General features: G+C 46.0%; 1 protein-coding gene across 2 annotated transcripts in view; it reads right to left on the bottom strand.

Moving 5' to 3' along the window:
- Positions 1-16,969: 16,969 nt before the first annotated feature.
- The window catches only part of LOC136632396 (galactoside alpha-(1,2)-fucosyltransferase 2-like), a 56,994-nt gene continuing 55,474 nt past the window's right edge, over positions 16,970-18,489 (bottom strand). For both annotated transcript variants that reach the window (XM_066607229.1, XM_066607230.1), the window contains exon 2: positions 16,970-18,049. In XM_066607229.1, coding sequence (XP_066463326.1) covers positions 17,011-18,021 — 1,011 coding nt within the window. In that variant the 5' untranslated portion in view covers positions 18,022-18,049 and the 3' untranslated portion in view covers positions 16,970-17,010. The remainder of the gene's footprint in view (positions 18,050-18,489) is intronic.

The raw sequence follows: 18,489 nt of genomic DNA on the forward strand, positions 1-18,489 counted from the left end.
GCTTAACACTTTAATAAACAGTGTAACAAAAAGGAAATATGCAAGAATGGGAACAATTAATGTTGTACAAATGTACTATAACTAGAATATATTAATATCTTATTTACCAAAGACTAAATCTACTTTATTGCTATATGATTTTATCAAATAGGGTTTTTTTTATATATCAATATTTGCTAAGTTTTCTTGTTACACTATTTACATTACATCATGTATCTGTTTACAGAATATGCATAAAAACACTTCTTAGATTCCCCAGGTAACGGGCGCCAGGAGCAGGGGACACTGGAGCGGCGCAGGAGCCGGCGCTGGCGCCACCAGGAGTCTGAGGGACCGGCTGGAGGATTGCCCGCTGAAGGTTCAGCGGACAGAAGCGGAGGAGCGGGTCCCGGAGCGGCAGTAGGACAGAGAGCGCGGCCGCCGGGAGAGAGGTCCTGCCGGTGACGTCACTGGAGCTGTGGAGGAGTTGCCGACAGAGCCAATCAGCATTCTCTGTGTGTCTTAGTGTGTGTGTGTGTGCCTGTGACTAAGGGAGAGGGTATTAGAGTGGGAGTGTGTAAGTGTCTGTGTGCAAACTGTAAGGGGATTGAGAGAGAGTGCGAGCGTTAGTTCAAAAAACAAAAAAAAAGAAAAAATGTGAGAGCTGTTGCGCACAGGCGGCGAAGTGTGAGCGGTTGCGCAGGGCAGTGAGGTGTGAGCGGTTGCGCACGGGCAGCGAGGTGTGAGTGGTTGCGCACGGGCGGAGCGCGTTTGGAGTGTGAGCAAGTCTATCTTCACTTCACTACTTCCACAAGTAAATTGTAGATCCCCACTAGGATGAGCTCCATGCCTGACAATGTCATCCTGTGTGCTACTTGTGCAATGTATGCGGTCCTTGATCAGCCGATCGAGGGTGCATACTGTTACACAAGATGCATGCACGTCGCACATTTAGAAGCCCAAATCCTGGATCTAAATGAGTGACTTGCAACACTGCGATCCATTGACAACATGGAAAGGAGTTTGCTGCTCACAGAGCAGACGCTTGCTGGGACAGAGGCGGAGGAGGATGGTAGTACAGAAGAGCAGGAGGAGCAGGCAGTCAGCTAGGTGACAGATAGAAGGAGGGGTAGAGGGAAGAGAACCAGGGAGGCTAGTCCTGAACTGGCACAACCCAACAAGTTTGCATGGTTGGCAGATGAGGGGGATGCCATTACAGAGCCAGCACCACTGCAGCACGACATGCCCTCTGAACGCCAGGGAGCTGATTGCTCCAGTGAGACGGGGACGGGAAGCACAGGGCAGACTAGACAGGGCCTAGTGGTGGGGACTCAATTATAAGGGGGACAAATAGGGCAATCTGCCATAAAGACCAGGATCGTCGAACAGTGTGTTGTCTTCCTGGCAATCGAGTTTGAAACATCGCGGATCAGATTGACAGATTACTAGGACAGGCTGGTGAGGATCCAGCGGTCATGGTGCACATTGGCACCAATAAACAAATTAGAGGTCAATGGAGGGCCCTCAAAAAGGATTTCAGGGACTTAGGGGCCAAGCTTAGGGCGAGGACCTCCATTGTAGTTTTCTCAGAAATACTGCCTGCACCTAAAGCCACACTAGAAAGGCAGTAGGTAAACAAGTGGCTCCGGAGTTGGTGTAAGAAGGAGGGGTTTGGGTTCCTGGAGAACTGGGCTGACTTTGCTGTCGGCTACAGGCTCTACCGTAGGGATGGGCTGCATCTTAATAGGGAAGGTGCAGCTGTGCTGGGGGAGAAGATGGCTAGAAGGCTGAAGGATTGTTTAAACTAGGGACTGGGGGGAGGGCAAAAAGAGAAATAAGGGGGTAGTCAGTGTAGCTAGCGACCTGGGTCTAAGTAATGGGAATGGGGGTCGAGCAGGGGGTGGGGTTAGTACAGTTAGAACTGTCAGATCAGCCAATAGTACCATTAGTAGCAAAATGAATTTAAAGAACAAAAACTGTATAAATTATATGACCATGTATGCAAGAAGTCTGATCGGTAAAGTGGGTGAGCTTGAAGTGAGAATGACTGACGAAAACTACGATATAGTCAGAATAGTGGAAACATGGCTTGATGATAAGTGCAATTTGGCGATGAATTTACAGGGCTACAACCTCTTCAGAAGAGACTGTGGAAACCAGAAAGGGGGAGGGGTATGTCTGTACGGGAAATCCTACTTAATGCTGAGGCTACGGGAGGATATAGGGGCAGGAGATGAACATGTGGAATCTCTATGGGTAGAAATACAGGGAGAAAAAAAAATAACAAAATCCTGATAGGGGTTTTCTATAGGCCACCAAAAGCAACAGAAGAAACTGAAACCTTACTATTAAGGCAGATAGAGGTGTCAATCTGCAACAAAGTAATTATCATGGGAGACTTTAATTATCCGGATATAACATGGGATAAAAAGACCTGCAAATCTCATAGGGGTGATAAATTCTTGGGAACAATTAAAGATAACTACCTTATCCAACTTCTGCGGGAGACAACTAGAGGGAGGGCCGCTCTGGACTTAGTATTAACTAACAAACCAGACCGAATAATGGGGGTACAGGTTGAGGGGCACTTGGGGAACAGTGATCACAATATAATTAACTTCCAGCTGTCCTTCAATAAGAAGCCTAATCAGGGAGCGACAAATAAACTAAACTTTTGTAAAGCAAATTTGATCAGCTTAGAACTACTATCGGTAACATTAATTGGGACAACATCCTCAAAAATGCCAGTACGAAGGACAAATGGGAAAAGTTAAAAAGGATCCTAATCACCTCATGTGAGCAGTTCATACCCTTTAAAAATAAAAGAACTTTAAGTAAAAGGAAACCAATGTGGCTCGACAAGATGGTAAGAGAGGCAATAAACGAAAAAAAGAAAGCGTTTAAACTACTAAAGCAAGAAGGCAGCGAAGAAGCGCTAAAATCATACAGGGAAAAAAACAAAATATGCAAAGGAAAGATAAAAATTGCTAAGGAGGAGCTGAAAGACTGATCGCCAATGAGAGCAAAAACAACCCAAAACTATTCTTCAACTATATTAACAGCAAAAGGATTTGCACAAAGAGCACTGTCCCTTTAACAAATAATGCAGGAAAAATCATAGACAACGATTGGGGGGGGGGAGGCAAACCTATTAAATAGTTTCTTTTCAAGTGTATTCATGAACGAAAAGGAAATGCCACATGAGATGCAGGGGAATAAAATGAACCCCTCACAAAATATTTCATACCTAATGCAGGAGAAAGGGCTGAACCGGTTAAAGAAGATTAAAATCAATAAATCGCCAGGCCAAGATGGAATACACCCAAGAGTTTTAAGGGAACTAAGTGATGTGATAGCTAGGCCGCTATTTGTAGTATTTATGGATACTATCAAGACCGGGGTTGTACTACTGGATTGGCGCATTGCCAATGTAGTTGCAATATTCAAGAAGGGGTCCAAAAGAGAGCCTGGTAACTACAGACCGGTAAGTCTTACTTCAGTAACTGGAAAAATATTTGAGGGGCCTCTGAGAGACGCCATCGAAGAATACCTCAAGGAAAACAACGGAATAACTCCTCACCAGCATGGGTTCATGAAGGGTTGATCATGTCAGACCAATCTGATCAGCTTCTACGATAAAGTAAGTTCTAGGCTGGACCTGGGAGAGTCTATTGATCTCGTATATCTGGACTTCTCTAAAGCATTTGACACCGTGCCGTATAATAGGCTGATATATAAAATGAGACGGATTGGGTGAAAACTAGAGATGAGCGAGCACCAAAATGTGTACGGCTGCTTTCACATGGGCAACAAAAATCGCATGGTTTTCTCGCAATGCGACATTGCTACAAAACGCATGTATGTGAAGCCGATGCTTTCCAAAGGGTTCCTTCTAGAGATGAGCGAGCACCAAAATGCTCGGGTGCTCGTTACTCGGGACGAAATTTTCGCAATGCTCGAGGGTTCGTTTCGAGTAACGAACCCCATTGAAGTCAATGGGCGACCCGAGCATTTTTGTATATCGTCGATGCTCGCTAAGGTTTTCATTTGTGAAAATCTGGGCAATTCAAGAAAGTGATGGGAACGACACAGCAACGGATAGGGCAGGCGAGGGGCTACATGTTGGGCTGCATCTCAAGTTCCCAGGTCCCACTATTAAGCCACAATAGCGGCAAGAGTGGGCCCCCCCCCCTCCTAACAACTTTTACTTCTGAAAAGCCCTCATTAGCAATGCATACCTTAGCTAAGCACCACACTACCTCCAACAAAGCACAATCACTGCCTGCATGACACTCCGCTGCCACTTCTCCTGGGTTACATGCTGCCCAACCCCCCCCCCCCCCCCCCCCGCACGACGCAATGTCCACAGCGCACACCAAAGTGTCCCTGCGCAGCCTTCAGCTGCACTCATGCCACACCACCCTCATGTCTATTTATAAGTGCGTCTGCCATGAGGAGGAACCGCAGGCACACACTGCAGAGGGTTGGCCCGGCTAGGCAGCGACCCTCTTTAAAAGGGGCGGGGCGATAGCCTACAATGCTGTACAGAAGCAATGAGAAATCCAATCCTGTGCCACCTCCATCAGGAGCTGCACACGTGGGCATAGCAATGGGGAACCTATGTGCCACACACTATTCATTCTGTCAAGGTGTCTGCATGGCCCAGTCAGACCGCGGTTTTTTATAAATAGTCACAGGCAGGTACAACTCCGCAATGGGAATTCCGTGTGCACCCACAGCATGGGTGGCTCCCTGGAACCCACCGGCTGTACATAAATGTATCCCATTGCAGTGCCCATCACAGCTGAGGTAACGTCCGATTAAATGCAGGTGGGCTTCGGCCCACACTGCATGCCCCAGTCAGACTGGGGTTCTTTAGAAGTAGACACATGCAGTTACAACTCCCTGTGGACCCACAGCATGGGTGGCTCCCTGGAACCCACCGGCGGTACATAAATATATCCCATTGCAGTGCCCAGCACAGCTGATGTAACATCAGCTTTAATGCAGGTGGGCAAAAAATTAATTAGATTACACTGTAGGCGAGGGCCCCAAAAAATTGGTGTACCAACAGTACTAATGTACGTCAGAAAAATTGCCCATGCCCAACCAAGAGGGCAGGTGAAACCCATTAATCGCTTTGGTTAATGTGGCTTAATTGGTAACTAGGCCTGGAGGCAGCCCAGTTAAAATAAAAATTGGTTCAGGTGAAAGTTTCAACGCTTTAATGAGCATTGAAACGTATAAAAATTGTATACAAAAATTATATGACTGAGCCTTGTGGCCCTAAGAAAAATTGCCCGTTCGGCGTGATTACGTCAGGTTTCAGGAGGAGGAGCAGGAGGAGGAGGATGAATATTATACACAGATTGATGAAGCTAAAAGGTCCACGTTTTTGATGGTGATAGAGAACAATGCTTCCATCCGCGGGTGCAGCCTACGTATTGTTTAGGTATCGCTGCTGTCCGCTGGTGGAGAAGAGAAGTCTGGGGAAATCCAGGCTTTGTTCATCTTGATGAGTGTAAGCCTGTCGGCACTGCCGGTTGACAGGCGTGTACGCTTATCTGTGATGATTCCCCCAGCCGCACTAAACACCCTCTCTGACCAGACGCTAGCTGCAGGAAAAGCAAGCACCTCCAGGGCATACAGGGCGAGTTCAGGCCATGTGTCCAGCTTCGACACCCAGCAGTTGTAGGGGGCAGAGGCGTCACGGAGGACGGTCGTGCGATCGGCTACGTACTCCCTCACCATCCTTTTACAGTGCTCCCGCCGACTCAGCCTTGACTGGGGAGCCGTGATACAGTCTTGCTGGGGAGCCAGAAAGCTGTCAAAGGCCTTAGAGAGTGTTCCCCTGCCTGTGCTGTACATGCTGCCTGATCTCTGCGCCTCCCCTGCTACCTGGCCCTCGGAACTGCGCCTTCGGCCACTAGCGCTGTCGGATGGGAATTTTACCATCAGTTTGTCCGCCAGGGTCCTGTGGTATAGCATCACTCTCGAACTTCTTTCCTCTTCGGGTATGAGAGTGGAAAGGTTCTCCTTATACCGTGGGTCGAGCAGTGTGTACACCCAGTAATCCATAGTGGCCAGAATGCGTGTAACGCGAGGGTCACGAGAAAGGCATCCTAACATGAAGTCAGCCATGTGTGCCAGGGTACCTGTATGCAACACATGGCTGTCCTCACTAGGAAGATCACTTTCAGGATCCTCCTCCTCCTCAGGCCATACACGCTGAAAGGATGACATGCAAGCAGCATGGGTACCCTCAGCAGTGGGCCAAGCTGTCTCTTCCCCCTCCTCCTCATGCTCCTCCTCCTCCTCCTCAACGCGCTGAGATATAGACAGGAGGGTGCTCTGACTATCCAGCGACATACTGTCTTCCCCGCCTCTGTTTCCGAGCGCAAAGTGTCTGCCTTTATGCTTTGCAGGGAACTTCTCAAGAGGCATAGCAGAGGAATGGTGACGCTAATGATTGCAGCATCGCTGCTCACCATCTGGGTAGACTCCTCAAAGTTTCCAAGGACCTGGCAGATGTCTGCCAACCAGGCCCACTCTTCTGTAAAGAATTGAGGAGGCTGACTCCCACTGCGCCACCCATGTTGGAGTTGGTATTCCACTATAGCTCTACGCTGCTCATAGAGCCTGGCCAACATGTGGAGCGTAGAGTTCCACCGTGTGGGCACGTCGCACAGCAGTCGGTGCACTTGCAGATGAAACCGATGTTGCAGGGTGCGCAGGGTGGCAGCGTCCGTGTGGGACTTGCGGAAATGTGCGCAGAGTCGGCGCACCTTTCCGAGCAGGTCTGAAAAGCGTGGGTAGCTTTTCAGAAAGCGCTGAACCACCAAATTAAAGACGTGGGCCAGGCATGGCACGTGCGTGAGGCTGCCGAGCTGCAGAGCCGCCACCAGGTTACGGCCATTGTCACACACGACCATGCTCGGTTGGAGGCTCAGCGGCGCAAGCCAGCGGTCGGTCTGCTCTGTCAGACCCTGCAGCAGTTCGTGGGCCGTGTGCCTCTTATCTCCTAAGCTGAGTAGTTTCAGCACGGCCTGCTGACGCTTGCCCACCGCTGTGCTGCCAAGCCGCGCGACACCGACTGCTGCCGACGTGCTGCTGCTGACACATCTTGATTGTGAGACAGAGGTTGCGGAGGAGGAGGAGGAGGGTGGTTTAGTGGAGGAAGCATACAACGCCGCAGATACCACCACCGAGCTGGGGCCCGCAATTCTGGGGGTGGGTAGGACGTGAGCGGTCCCAGGCTCTGACTCTGTCCCAGCCTCCACTAAATTCACCCAATGTGCCGTCAGGGAGATATAGTGGCCCTGCCCGCCTGTGCTTGTCCATGTGTCCGCCACCATCATACTTTTGAAAGCCTCCGTTTCCACAACCCTATACGGCAGCATCTCCAGGCTGATAAATTTGGCTATGTGCACGTTTAACGCTTGAGCGTGCGGGTGCGTGGCGCCGTACTTGCGCTTGCGCTCCAACACTTGCGCTAGCGACGGCTGGACGGTGCGCTGACAGACATTGGTGGCCCTGCCTCTACCCCTGGTCACCGCACTGCCTCTTGCAACCTGCCCTGCTGCTGCCCTTGCCTCCCCCTCTGAAGACCTGTCCTCAGTAGGCGTAGCAAACCAGGTGGGGTCAGTCACCTCATCGTCCTGCTGCTCTTCCTCCGAATCCTCTGTGCGCTCCTCCCTCGGACTTACTGCCCTTACTACTACTTCACTGATAGACAACTGTGTCTCATCGTCATCGTCCTCCTCACCCACTGAAAGCTCTTGAGACAGTTGCTGGAAGTCCCCAGCCTCATCCCCCGAACCCCGGGAACTTTCCAAAGGTTGGGCATCGGTCACGACAAACTCCTCCAGTGGGAGAGGATTCGGAACCCTTGCTGCCCATTCTGGGCAGGGGCCCGGGAACAGTTCCTGGGAGTCTGCCTGCTCCTCAGAATGTGTCATTGTAATGGAGTGAGGAGGCTGGGAGGAAGGAGGAGCAGCAGCCACAGGATTCAGAGTTGCAGCAGTGGACGGCGCAGAACTCTGGGTGTTCGATAGATTGCTGGATGCACTTTCTGCCATCCACGACAGGACCTGCTCACACTGCTCATTTTCTAATAAAGGTCTACTGCGTGGACCCATTAATTGTGAGATGAATGTGGGGACGCCAGAAACGTGCCTCTCTCCTAATCCCGCAGCAGTCGGCTGCGATACACCTGGATCAGGAGCTCGGCCTGTGCCCACACCCTGACTTGGGCCTCCGCGTCCTCGCCCGCGTCCACGTCCTCTAGGCCTACCCCTACCCCTCAGTATGGTGTATTACCAGTAGTGCAGAAACAGAACGCTGTAATTAAATGTGCCGCTTATTGGCCTGTGGTTGGAGGCTGACTTCGCTTACGGAACGCACAGCAGAGCCAGGAAATAATTTTGCGCAAGCCTGCTGTAACACTTAGCTGGCTGCGTATGAATTAGGACAACTACCCCCAGCACAGACCCAGTACACTAAGGACAGTCACAGGCAGCCCAAATAGATTTTTTTTCCCAAATGTTTTTGGAAAGGCCCACTGCCTATATACACTGTATATGTCTTCTCTCTCTGCGTCACCACTACTGGCCCTGGAGTATGTAAAATAACTGCAGACTGTTGCACTGTGGACTGGAATACAGCGGTGATGTAACAGCCAACACAGAGGCAGGAAAGAATTTTGCGCAAGCCTGCTGTAATACTTAGCTGGCTGCGTATGAATTAGGACAACTACCCCCAGCACAGACCCAGTACACTAAGGACAGTCACAGGCAGCCCAAATAGATTTTTTTTCCCAAATGTTTTTGGAAAGGCCCACTGCCTATATACACTGTATATGTCTTCTCTCTCTGCGTCACCACTACTGGCCCTGGAGTATGTAAAATAACTGCAGACTGTTGCACTGTGGACTGGAATACAGCGGTGATGTAACAGCCAACACAGAGGCAGGAAAGAATTTTGCGCAAGCCTGCTGTAACACTTAGCTGGCTGCGTATGAATTAGGACAACTACCCCCAGCAGAGACCCAATACACTTGTGGACAGGAATACAGCGGTGATGTAAGAGGCAACGCAAAGGCAGGAAAGAATTTTGCGCAAGCCTGCTGTAACACTTAGCTGGCTGCGTATGAATTAGGACAACTACCCCCAGCAGAGACCCAGTACACTTGTGGACAGTCACAGGCAGCCCAAATAGATTTTTTTTCCCAAATGTTTTTGGAAAGGCCCACTGCCTATATTCAATAAATATGTCTTCTTTCCCTGCCTCACCACCACTACTGGCCCTGGACTATGTATAATTACTGCAGGGCGCAATGCTCTGCACGCCCGATATACAAAAAAAAAAGTGCAACACTGCAAAAAGCAGCCTCCACACTACTGCACACGGTTAGATGTGGCCCTAAGAAGGACCGTTGGGGTTCTTGAAGCCTAAAATACTCCTAACGCTCTCCCTATAGCAGCTCCGGCATCAGCAGCACTTTCCCTGATCTCTGTCAGAACGCATCTGTGGCGAGCCGCGGGAGGGGCCGATTTATATACTCGGGTGACACCTGATCTCGCCAGCCACTCACTGCAGGGGGGTGGTATAGGGCTTGAACGTCGCAGGGGGAAGTTGTAATGCCTTCCCTGTCTTTCTATTGGCCAGAAAAGCGCGCTAACGTCTCAGAGATGAAAGTGAAAGTAACCCGAACATCGCGTGGTACTCGTCTCGAGTAACGAGCATCTCGAACACGCTAATACTCGAACGAGTATCAAGCTCGGACGAGTACGTTCGCTCATCTCTAGTGAAAACGTGTGTATCTGGGTAAAGAATTAGAGATAGAAAGCAGAGGGTGGTAATAAATGGTTCGTACTCTGATTGGGCCACCGGCGCTAGCGGGGTGCCACAGGGTTCAGTATTGGGTCCCACTCTGTTCAATATATTTAGCAACGACCTGATAGAAAGACTGCACAGTAAAAAATCAATATTTGCAGATGGCACAAAATTATACAAGATAATTAATGCACCTGAGGACAATGTGCAGCTGCAAATGGACCTGGATAAGCTGGGGGCTTGGGCTGAAAAATGGCAAATGAAGTTCAATGTGGATAAATGTAAGGTTATGCACATGGGCAGGAGAAACGGATGTCACTAATATACACTAAATGGGGTACTGCTAGGGAGAAGTGATATGGAAAAAGACCTGGGGGTACTAGTGGATTGTAGATTAAACTGGAGCAACCAATACCAATCAGCTGCTGCAAAAGCAAATCAAATCTTGGGATGCATTAAAAGAGGTATAGGGGTGAAGGACGAGAACATTATTCTACCACTATATAAGGCACTTGTCAGGCCTCACATGGAATACTGTGCACAGTTATGGTCACCGGTGCTCAGGAAAGATGTTATAGTGTTTGAGGGGGTTCAAATAAGGCAACTAAACTAATAAATGGAATGAAGGGACTGGAATACCCAGAGAGGCTATCCAAATTGGGATTATTTACCCTGGAAAAAAGACGTCTAAGGAGCGATCAAATAACTCTGCATAAATACATGAGGGGACAATACAAGGATCTCTCCCATGATCTGTTTATACCCAGGACTGCAACGGTAACAAGAGGACATCCGCTACGATTAGAGGAAAGCAGGTTTCACCACCAAAACAGAAGGGAGTTCTTTACTGTAAGAGCAGTTAGACTGTGGAGCTCTCTGACTGAGGATGTGGTGATAGCAAAATCCATAGAGGAGTTTAAAAGGGGACTTGATGTCTTTCTAGAGGGGAAGGATATTACAGGATATAAATCTTAGGTTAATTGTTAATCCGGGTATACAGACAGGTAGGAACTATTATGGTTGATCCAGGGAACAGTCTGATTGCCATTAGGGAGTCTGGAAGGAATTTTTTCCCCGAAAGGGCTAATTGGCTTCTGCCTCTTAGTTTTTTTTGCCTTCCTCTGGATCAACAAGGAAGTTAAACAGGCTGAACTAGATGGACATTGTTTTCATTCAGCCTTACATACTATGTTACTACGTTACTTCAATACATTGTGGAGACAGGAACAACCAAAAATGTAACCAGGACATAATAAATAAATAAATGTCAAAAACAAAAATAAATTTTTCTTAATAAATATAAAATAAATCAGTTCTGGCATCCATGCCCAATGGTATTCTCCTTTTTAATTCCATTATCCAAAAAGCCTCTCGCTTAAGGATTGTTTTCTGACCTATACTCGGTCTTCTAGTATCTATAATTAATTCAATTGCATACCACCTAAAGTTATGTAAATCCCCATTGTGTTGCTCAATAAAATGTTTAGCAGCACCAGAATGTGAAGAAACAGAACCTTTTATATTTCTTATGTGCTCGGCAATGCGTGTTTTGGCTTTTCTAATAGTGCACCCTACATACTGTATGTTACAATTAATGCACTCTATAACATATATTAAATTAACTGAATCACAATATATGTATTTTTTATGCTATATATAAAGATGAGCGAGCGTACTCGGTAAGGGCAATTTCGCAATCGAGCACCGCGATTTTCGAGTACTTCACTACTCGGGTGAAAAGTACTCGGGTGCGCTGTGGGGCGGGGGGTTGCAGAGGGGAGTGGGGGGTAGCAGCGGGGAACAGGGGGAGCCCTCTCTCTCTCCCTCTCCCCCCCACTCCCCTCTGCAACCCCCCGCTCACCCACAGCGCTCCCGAGTACTTTTCACCCGAGTAGTGAAGTACTCGAAAATCGCGGTGCTCGATTGCCAAATCGCCCTTACCGAGTACGCTCGTTCATCTCTATATTCTTTCTTTTTATTATTGTCTGAAAATGATTCTTTCTTAATGGCAAAATCACATACACTGCATCTCATGTTACCGCATCGGAAAAAAACTTTTTTGGTTAACCAATGCGTTTTTTCACTAGACTAGGAGACAAAATATTGTGGAGACTTCTGTTTCTACGTGCAATTACAGAGACTCCATCCCCAAGGATATTGCAAACAGCTACATCTTGTTTTAAAATAGGCATGTATGTGAGAAAAAGTTTTTTTATGTCTGGGATACTCCCTATGCTTTCAATGGGGCTGGCGTTGCTGCTGCTGGCCCCATTGAAAGCATTTTGCGATATCACAGCGGTTTTTTTGGTCTGCAAGGTGAGTGTTTTCACCCGCTCTGGCAGCGCAAGGAAAAAAAAAACACTAGTGGGTGTCCACCCTAAGGAAGAATTCACACGGACTATTTTCACGTGTGAGCTGCGTCCGATAGCAATATGGATGGATCTCATGTGTATTAATAACACATTGATTTCAGTGTTTTTATTCACATGAGCAGTTTTTCACTCGCAGCAATGAGGCAAGATTGAAAGGTCGCTGCATGTCCATTTCTTGGACAATTCCATGTAAGAAATCGACCATTTTTTGCTATGGGATTTAAAAAACAAATAAACAAAAAAAAAACGCACGATACTCACGTGCCAAGCAATTTGCATGCGAGTGTGATGCAATTTTTTTTTTAACAGCGAAATCTATTGGAAGTCGTTGTGATCTTTTCATGCGAATGAAAAACATGCATGAACATTGCAACTACATAAGTGGGAGGTGATGCGTTTTTTTAAAGCAAAAATGCATTTTGCTCGCATCCAGAATCGGAGGTTTACAAGTGCGATATCGGCCTGAGAATACAGCCACATATACCATATTTGTGCCTAAGGCCCAATGTTCACGGGCGGATTTTAATTATAAGATCCGCGGGAGATTCACAGCTCTAGGCGCCCATAGGGATGCATTAGCATCTGCAAAACAATTTAGAACTTGCGGATGTGATTTTTTTCACAGCATGCTCCAATTTTCTGCGGATCCTGTGGAATGGCTTCCGTTGGAGTCAATGGAAGCCATCCGATCCACGGCACAGCTGTCACTGTGGACGTACCACGGATCTGCGGGAAAGCAGTAGATTTAAAAAAAATTGCACTGCGCATGCGTCTGGCATGTAACCGACGTGTCAGGACACATCCGCCATGCTGAAGACAGAAGATCCGGCCGCCATGGAGGTGACCCGCGCTGGATCTGGAAAGGTAAGAAAATGTATCTTCCTGTCCATGTCCGCAGGCACAGCTGGATTCCGCTGTGGGATTCAGCAGATAGAATCCGTGCGTGCAAGTGGACATTGGGCCTAAGGCTCACAGGCAAACAGGGATTTACAAATAAAAGCTATGTAAAAAGAATAGATGGAGGTGTGTACAGTTCATATATACACTTCATATATACTACAATCGTCTACTACAGCAAGATCTCAGGCTCTCAAAAATGCAGAAGCTGAGGACATGCAATATTTGGTTGTCATCCACGACTGTGTTAAAAATGCTGTAAATAGCTACTAGGCTATCAAAACCTACATTTTATTGAAAGTATACAGAATACAAAGTAAAAAAAAATACAAAAGAATAATTTATACACAGCGCCAGATTCAGGTAACATCGCATCAGTGATTCTAAGCAAAAATTGCATGAAAATTCAGGTTTGCAGCTAAGATGCACACTCAAGCAGACTGCGAAAACTGGCCAGGCTCGCACAGGTGGATTCCAATTGCAGATTCCTCGCAGATGGCCTCCATTGAAATTAATGGAGGCCATCCGACCCGCAGCCCATACATGATTAACACTGGGTATGGGCCGCATGTACCCACGTCATCGCTAAGCAACGGCACAGCAAATACAAACATTAAAAAACCTCTACTGCACATGACCATCGGCGAACTGCCACAGGAATGCGCAATACAAGAAAATCAGGTACACAGGGTCGCCGGCCAGCCTCACAGCCGGAATCTGCTGCAGACTTTCCACATGCCGAATCCGATATGTTTGTGTGAACTTGGCCTAAGATGTGCGGTCTTCATGCATAACACATGTTTACGTTCACAGGTGCTGGATTTAAATAAAAAGTACATTACTTTAGCGATATTCATTATCGCTATGATAGTACCGTATATCACTAGAGAAGTAGTCAGCATGTTTTACACTAAAGGTTGGGTGTGAACAGGATAGGAGCAGTGCAAAAAGTATGCATTTTATTGAGGTTTGCATATGTATGTGTGGTGCGAGTGTCTGAGCGGCTCGTTTGATGCTACGATCTGGTTGCTGGTAATTAACTGGGTCGTGTAGTCAATAAACAGCTTAAATAGGCAAAGAGCAGTAATCAGCTGGGAAAATGGTCATCTACTCCTTTTGTGAAGGAAATTGAATGCCCCCTATATGTGACAATCAGAGAGCTCTGATACATAAGGAGGGTTAAAACACAAATAAAAATCCATGTTAACTATTCCCTGGGTTATTGTAAATAAGTTGTACAGTGAGACAGGAGGATCTGATCTATGTCTCTTCTCTCTCTCCAACTGTAAGCTTACACCCTTCCTTCTCATCTCCTCCTTCATGCTGTTTAAAGGGGTGGGGAGCATTTCAACTTGCCATATCTCTTCGCTGTATTGCAGACATAGTATTGATTTTGGTCTTGTTTTAAAGTAAAGACGCTTTGCTTTAAATAAAACCAAAATGAAAGTTTGACTTGCAATATAGCCTGAGATACAGGCTGTAGAAATCCCCTCAAAAGTGAGGGCTGCAGATATACATTCTATTACTCAGGCTGTATTGCCTTTAATAAGCAGACCAAAATCAAAGCCATATCTTAGAACAGCTTTAGACACAGCCATTTCTAGCAAGCATGCATCTTATGCATCCTTGGCTACTGAAGTGCCTCTCTTCAAAGATGTAGGATATATGTCTTGGGTAGGGAAAGAGTTAACATAATTTGGGGATTTGAGTGTCACAGCAGTAAAACAATTATTAAACAACAAAAAAATCTAATACCAACCACATAATAAGTTTGTGTTATCTTATATTGAATAAAATTTGCCATCTGATAACTGGAACGGCCATGGGCACAATTTTCTCACTTACCTATGCAAATTTTTTTTAAGCTGGTGGGAAGATAAGTATCTATTTAATGAGTATTTTTTTTATTTTACACTAGTCACTAGTTATGCAGCGGGCATGGACCCACGGTGTCACTGACTGATTTGACTTAGGACTATTCCTGAGGGCAACTCCAAGAGATTCTTGGTCTTCACCCTTTAACACCTTTTTTGTCAGTGTGACAATGCCTTAGGACAAAACATAATTTATTTGAAGAGAGCAATTTTGAGAAAAAATGTGAAACATTGTAATAATGCTTCAAATCCTGGGGCTATCCGAGGGGATCACTACAAAAGCATCAAGAGAAATGCCTTACTGGGAGATTTGAGCCCTAAAATAAATCATAAATTAAAATACATAGGAACCTATAATGAATATACCCCTGAAATTTCAAATATATTACAACAGTTTTGGCCAATCCTCTTGGCTAAAGCAAGTCATTGGTGCCAAGTTGAATATCACTTATCGCAAAGGTAAAAACCTAAAAGAACAGACTGATATTTATTAGGGAGCTGTAGAGGAAAAGGAAAGGATTGGCTAATTAACGCAAGAAAGTCTCTTATCCATGTGGGCAACTTTACCTTTTGCTTTTATCGTACTACTGTAAAGGAATGTATCAATCCATTGACCAGAAAGTGTATAAGATGAATGATATTATACATTGCAGCAGGGGATAATTTATATAGCCATTTGTGGTTCAAACTGTTCAAGAATAGAGATGAGCAACAATACTCGGCCACGCCCCTTTTTCACTCGAGCACCGCGATTTTCGAGTACTTCTCTACTCGGGTGAAAAGATTCGGGGGGCGCCGTGGGTGAGCGGGGAGTTGCAGAGGGGAGTGGGGGGGGGGGAGTGTTAGAGAGAGAGAGCTCCCCCCTGTTCCCCACTGCTACCCCCCCCCCCCCCCGCTCCACCACGCCATCCCCCGCTCCCCGGCGCCCCCCGAATCTTTGCACCCGAGTAGCCAGGTACTCGAAAATAGTGATGCTCGATCCAGTAATTACTCGAAACAAGTACGTTCGCTCATCTCTATTCAAGAACAACACAGATGTAAGATCTCATATACCGTAGTAGTTCGATTAATGCCAGGGAGGATACTATAACTAAACTTTCAGCAAAACACACGGCCATACACATGATATTTATCTGCAGATCATTGCGATCCAGCTAACTTCGACACTGTCTGCTGTTAAATGTATGTGTATGACCGCCACAGATATCAGATTCTCAATAGATCTCAAACACTGTGAGGAAGATGTATAATGTATTCATGAGTTTCGAGCTCCCACTATCCTCCTTTCACCAATTGACAGCATTTTGTCCATTACAGAGAATAGGGAGAAAGCTGTCAATCAGTGGTGGGTGGAGAAGCTCTGTATGAATACATTGGACTCCTGCCTCATCACACTGCAACAAATAAACTAAGTTCTACACAAGTAAAACATATTCACAGATAGGTGGCAGACCGCTGAGATCAGCGTGTTTGTCAATACTTTATGCTGCTCTCAGAGAGTCCTGCATCTATTAGCTGAGAGAGGTTCTCTTTTAAGGAGAGCACATCATAACAGCTTGGAATGACAGGCTGAGGTTTAGTTAGGATTCAGACTATAGGCAAGGCGGTGCACAGAATGACCTGCAAGGGGCTGTAGACAAGTATTCAGGTGCTAACTAATGAGAGAGAACATCTCCAGGTGTGGCAGGAAGAAGGATAAAAGCATCTTTGTCCCTCGCAAGTTTGACAGGGAAGGACGTCCCCTAGATGCCCTGGTTGGGTATAGCAACAAGGGCACTGTGGATTGTAAACCTTGAAGTTGTTTTGTGTTCTGGTGTATATGCAGTGTGTTGATGCTGTAAACCACTGCTGTTGCAATAAAGCTTGCAGACACCAGAGTTTTGAAGAAATCCGGATGTCCAGAGTCTATCTGAGAGTGGTGACAACCATCTTAGGCGAAGAAGATGGAGATCCTACGGAGTGAGTAACCCCCAAGTTTCTCAGGAGACTTGTCAGTGCAGACAGAAATAGTCAATGGTTCTTACTACTTTAATTAATTGGAATGCTATGACAGTTCACAACGCTCCTTCTTGTTTTCCCATAACTAGAGAAAGATCTGCAGGAATGCCAATCCATTCTGGAAGAAAAGCAGCTTCATATTTGAAAATTTTAAGATAAGAAGAATCAGGTAATGTGAAGTTTGTTAAGTAGATTGTTTCACCTCCAACCAAGTAGGCAGCCCAGTATCCAAATGTCCCAATGGTCATTATGGTATGGTTACAATGTGCCAAGAGGGCAAAATCACGGGCAGGAGAACCTTCTTTGCCATCTCCAACAAAGTAGACATCCCCTAGTGAATCATTGATATTTTTCTTGCACCAGTCCATACCATTACTGGTCACCACAAACAGAGGGTTGTCATATTTTTGTCGAAAATAGTCCATGGCTTTTTGAAGATAGTTTTTGTCTGCTACTACTCCTTTCCTTTCCTTAGGCATGACACTTACATAATCTCCTCTACGAACATGAACCCCAATATAAGTCACATTAACCTTATGCCGTCTCAATCTTTCCAAGTATGAATTTGCCTCATTTTTGATACTATCATGGAAAGTGAATTCTTGCAGAATCTCATCTCTTATGTGATGATAAAAGGTCCATGAACATGGAGTACCAAAAAGCTTCACGTATTGTCCAGAGATGTTGAAATATTCTGGGGACATCCAATCTTTGATCGTGTATCTCCTCCAGTTGATTGAATCAGCAACTTCCTGGGGGATAACAGGCAATGATATCTTAAAAATCTTCCCAAGTTCATTGTGCATCTCAGGTAAAACATAGGCTTTATGGCCGTTTATTTTTGCCAGTGCATAGAGTACTGCATATTCTCCCATCTTGTTTCCTAAACGCGAGGAAGGGTGAGCAGTCCATATTACTGTGTCTAATAAAAAGTTTGTTGATCGCTCTCCATAATAACTTCCTGTGAAAGTCACTGCAAGTCTTTTGTTGAAATAATAGAAGTACGAAAAAATTACAATGGTGGACATCACCGAAATGATACCCATTGTTGATAAATGGACTTTCATGGTGGGATACTTGGCAGGAACTGAACCACTAGAAACAAAGATAAAAAGATGAAGATTAAGAAGAATGCAATAATGGCCAAACATACTTATCTTCTTATATGTATATTAAGTACATGGAAGAAAGAAAAAAATCAATTATAGATATGTATTAACCCAATAAGGACCAAGTGCCATAAATTTAGTGGTTTTAATCCCGTGCCACATGTGAAAAAGGCAGTGAAGAAAAAAGCAAGAAAGTCCAAATAGACAGTGAATACACACAGTTTTGGTCTCTGAAAATGTATACAAAATGCATATAACCATGTGAATGAGCCCTAAATGTAACTACTCCTTAAAGGGGTTGTCTCGCGGCAGCAAGTGGGGTTATACACTTCTGTATGGCCATATTAATGCACTTTGTAATATACATCGTGCATTAAATATGAGCCATACAGAAGTTATTCACTTACCTGCTCCGTTGCTAGCGTC

This window comes from Eleutherodactylus coqui, chromosome 6 (assembly GCF_035609145.1).
Source record: "Eleutherodactylus coqui strain aEleCoq1 chromosome 6, aEleCoq1.hap1, whole genome shotgun sequence".
Classification (NCBI taxonomy): Eukaryota; Metazoa; Chordata; class Amphibia; order Anura; family Eleutherodactylidae; genus Eleutherodactylus; species Eleutherodactylus coqui.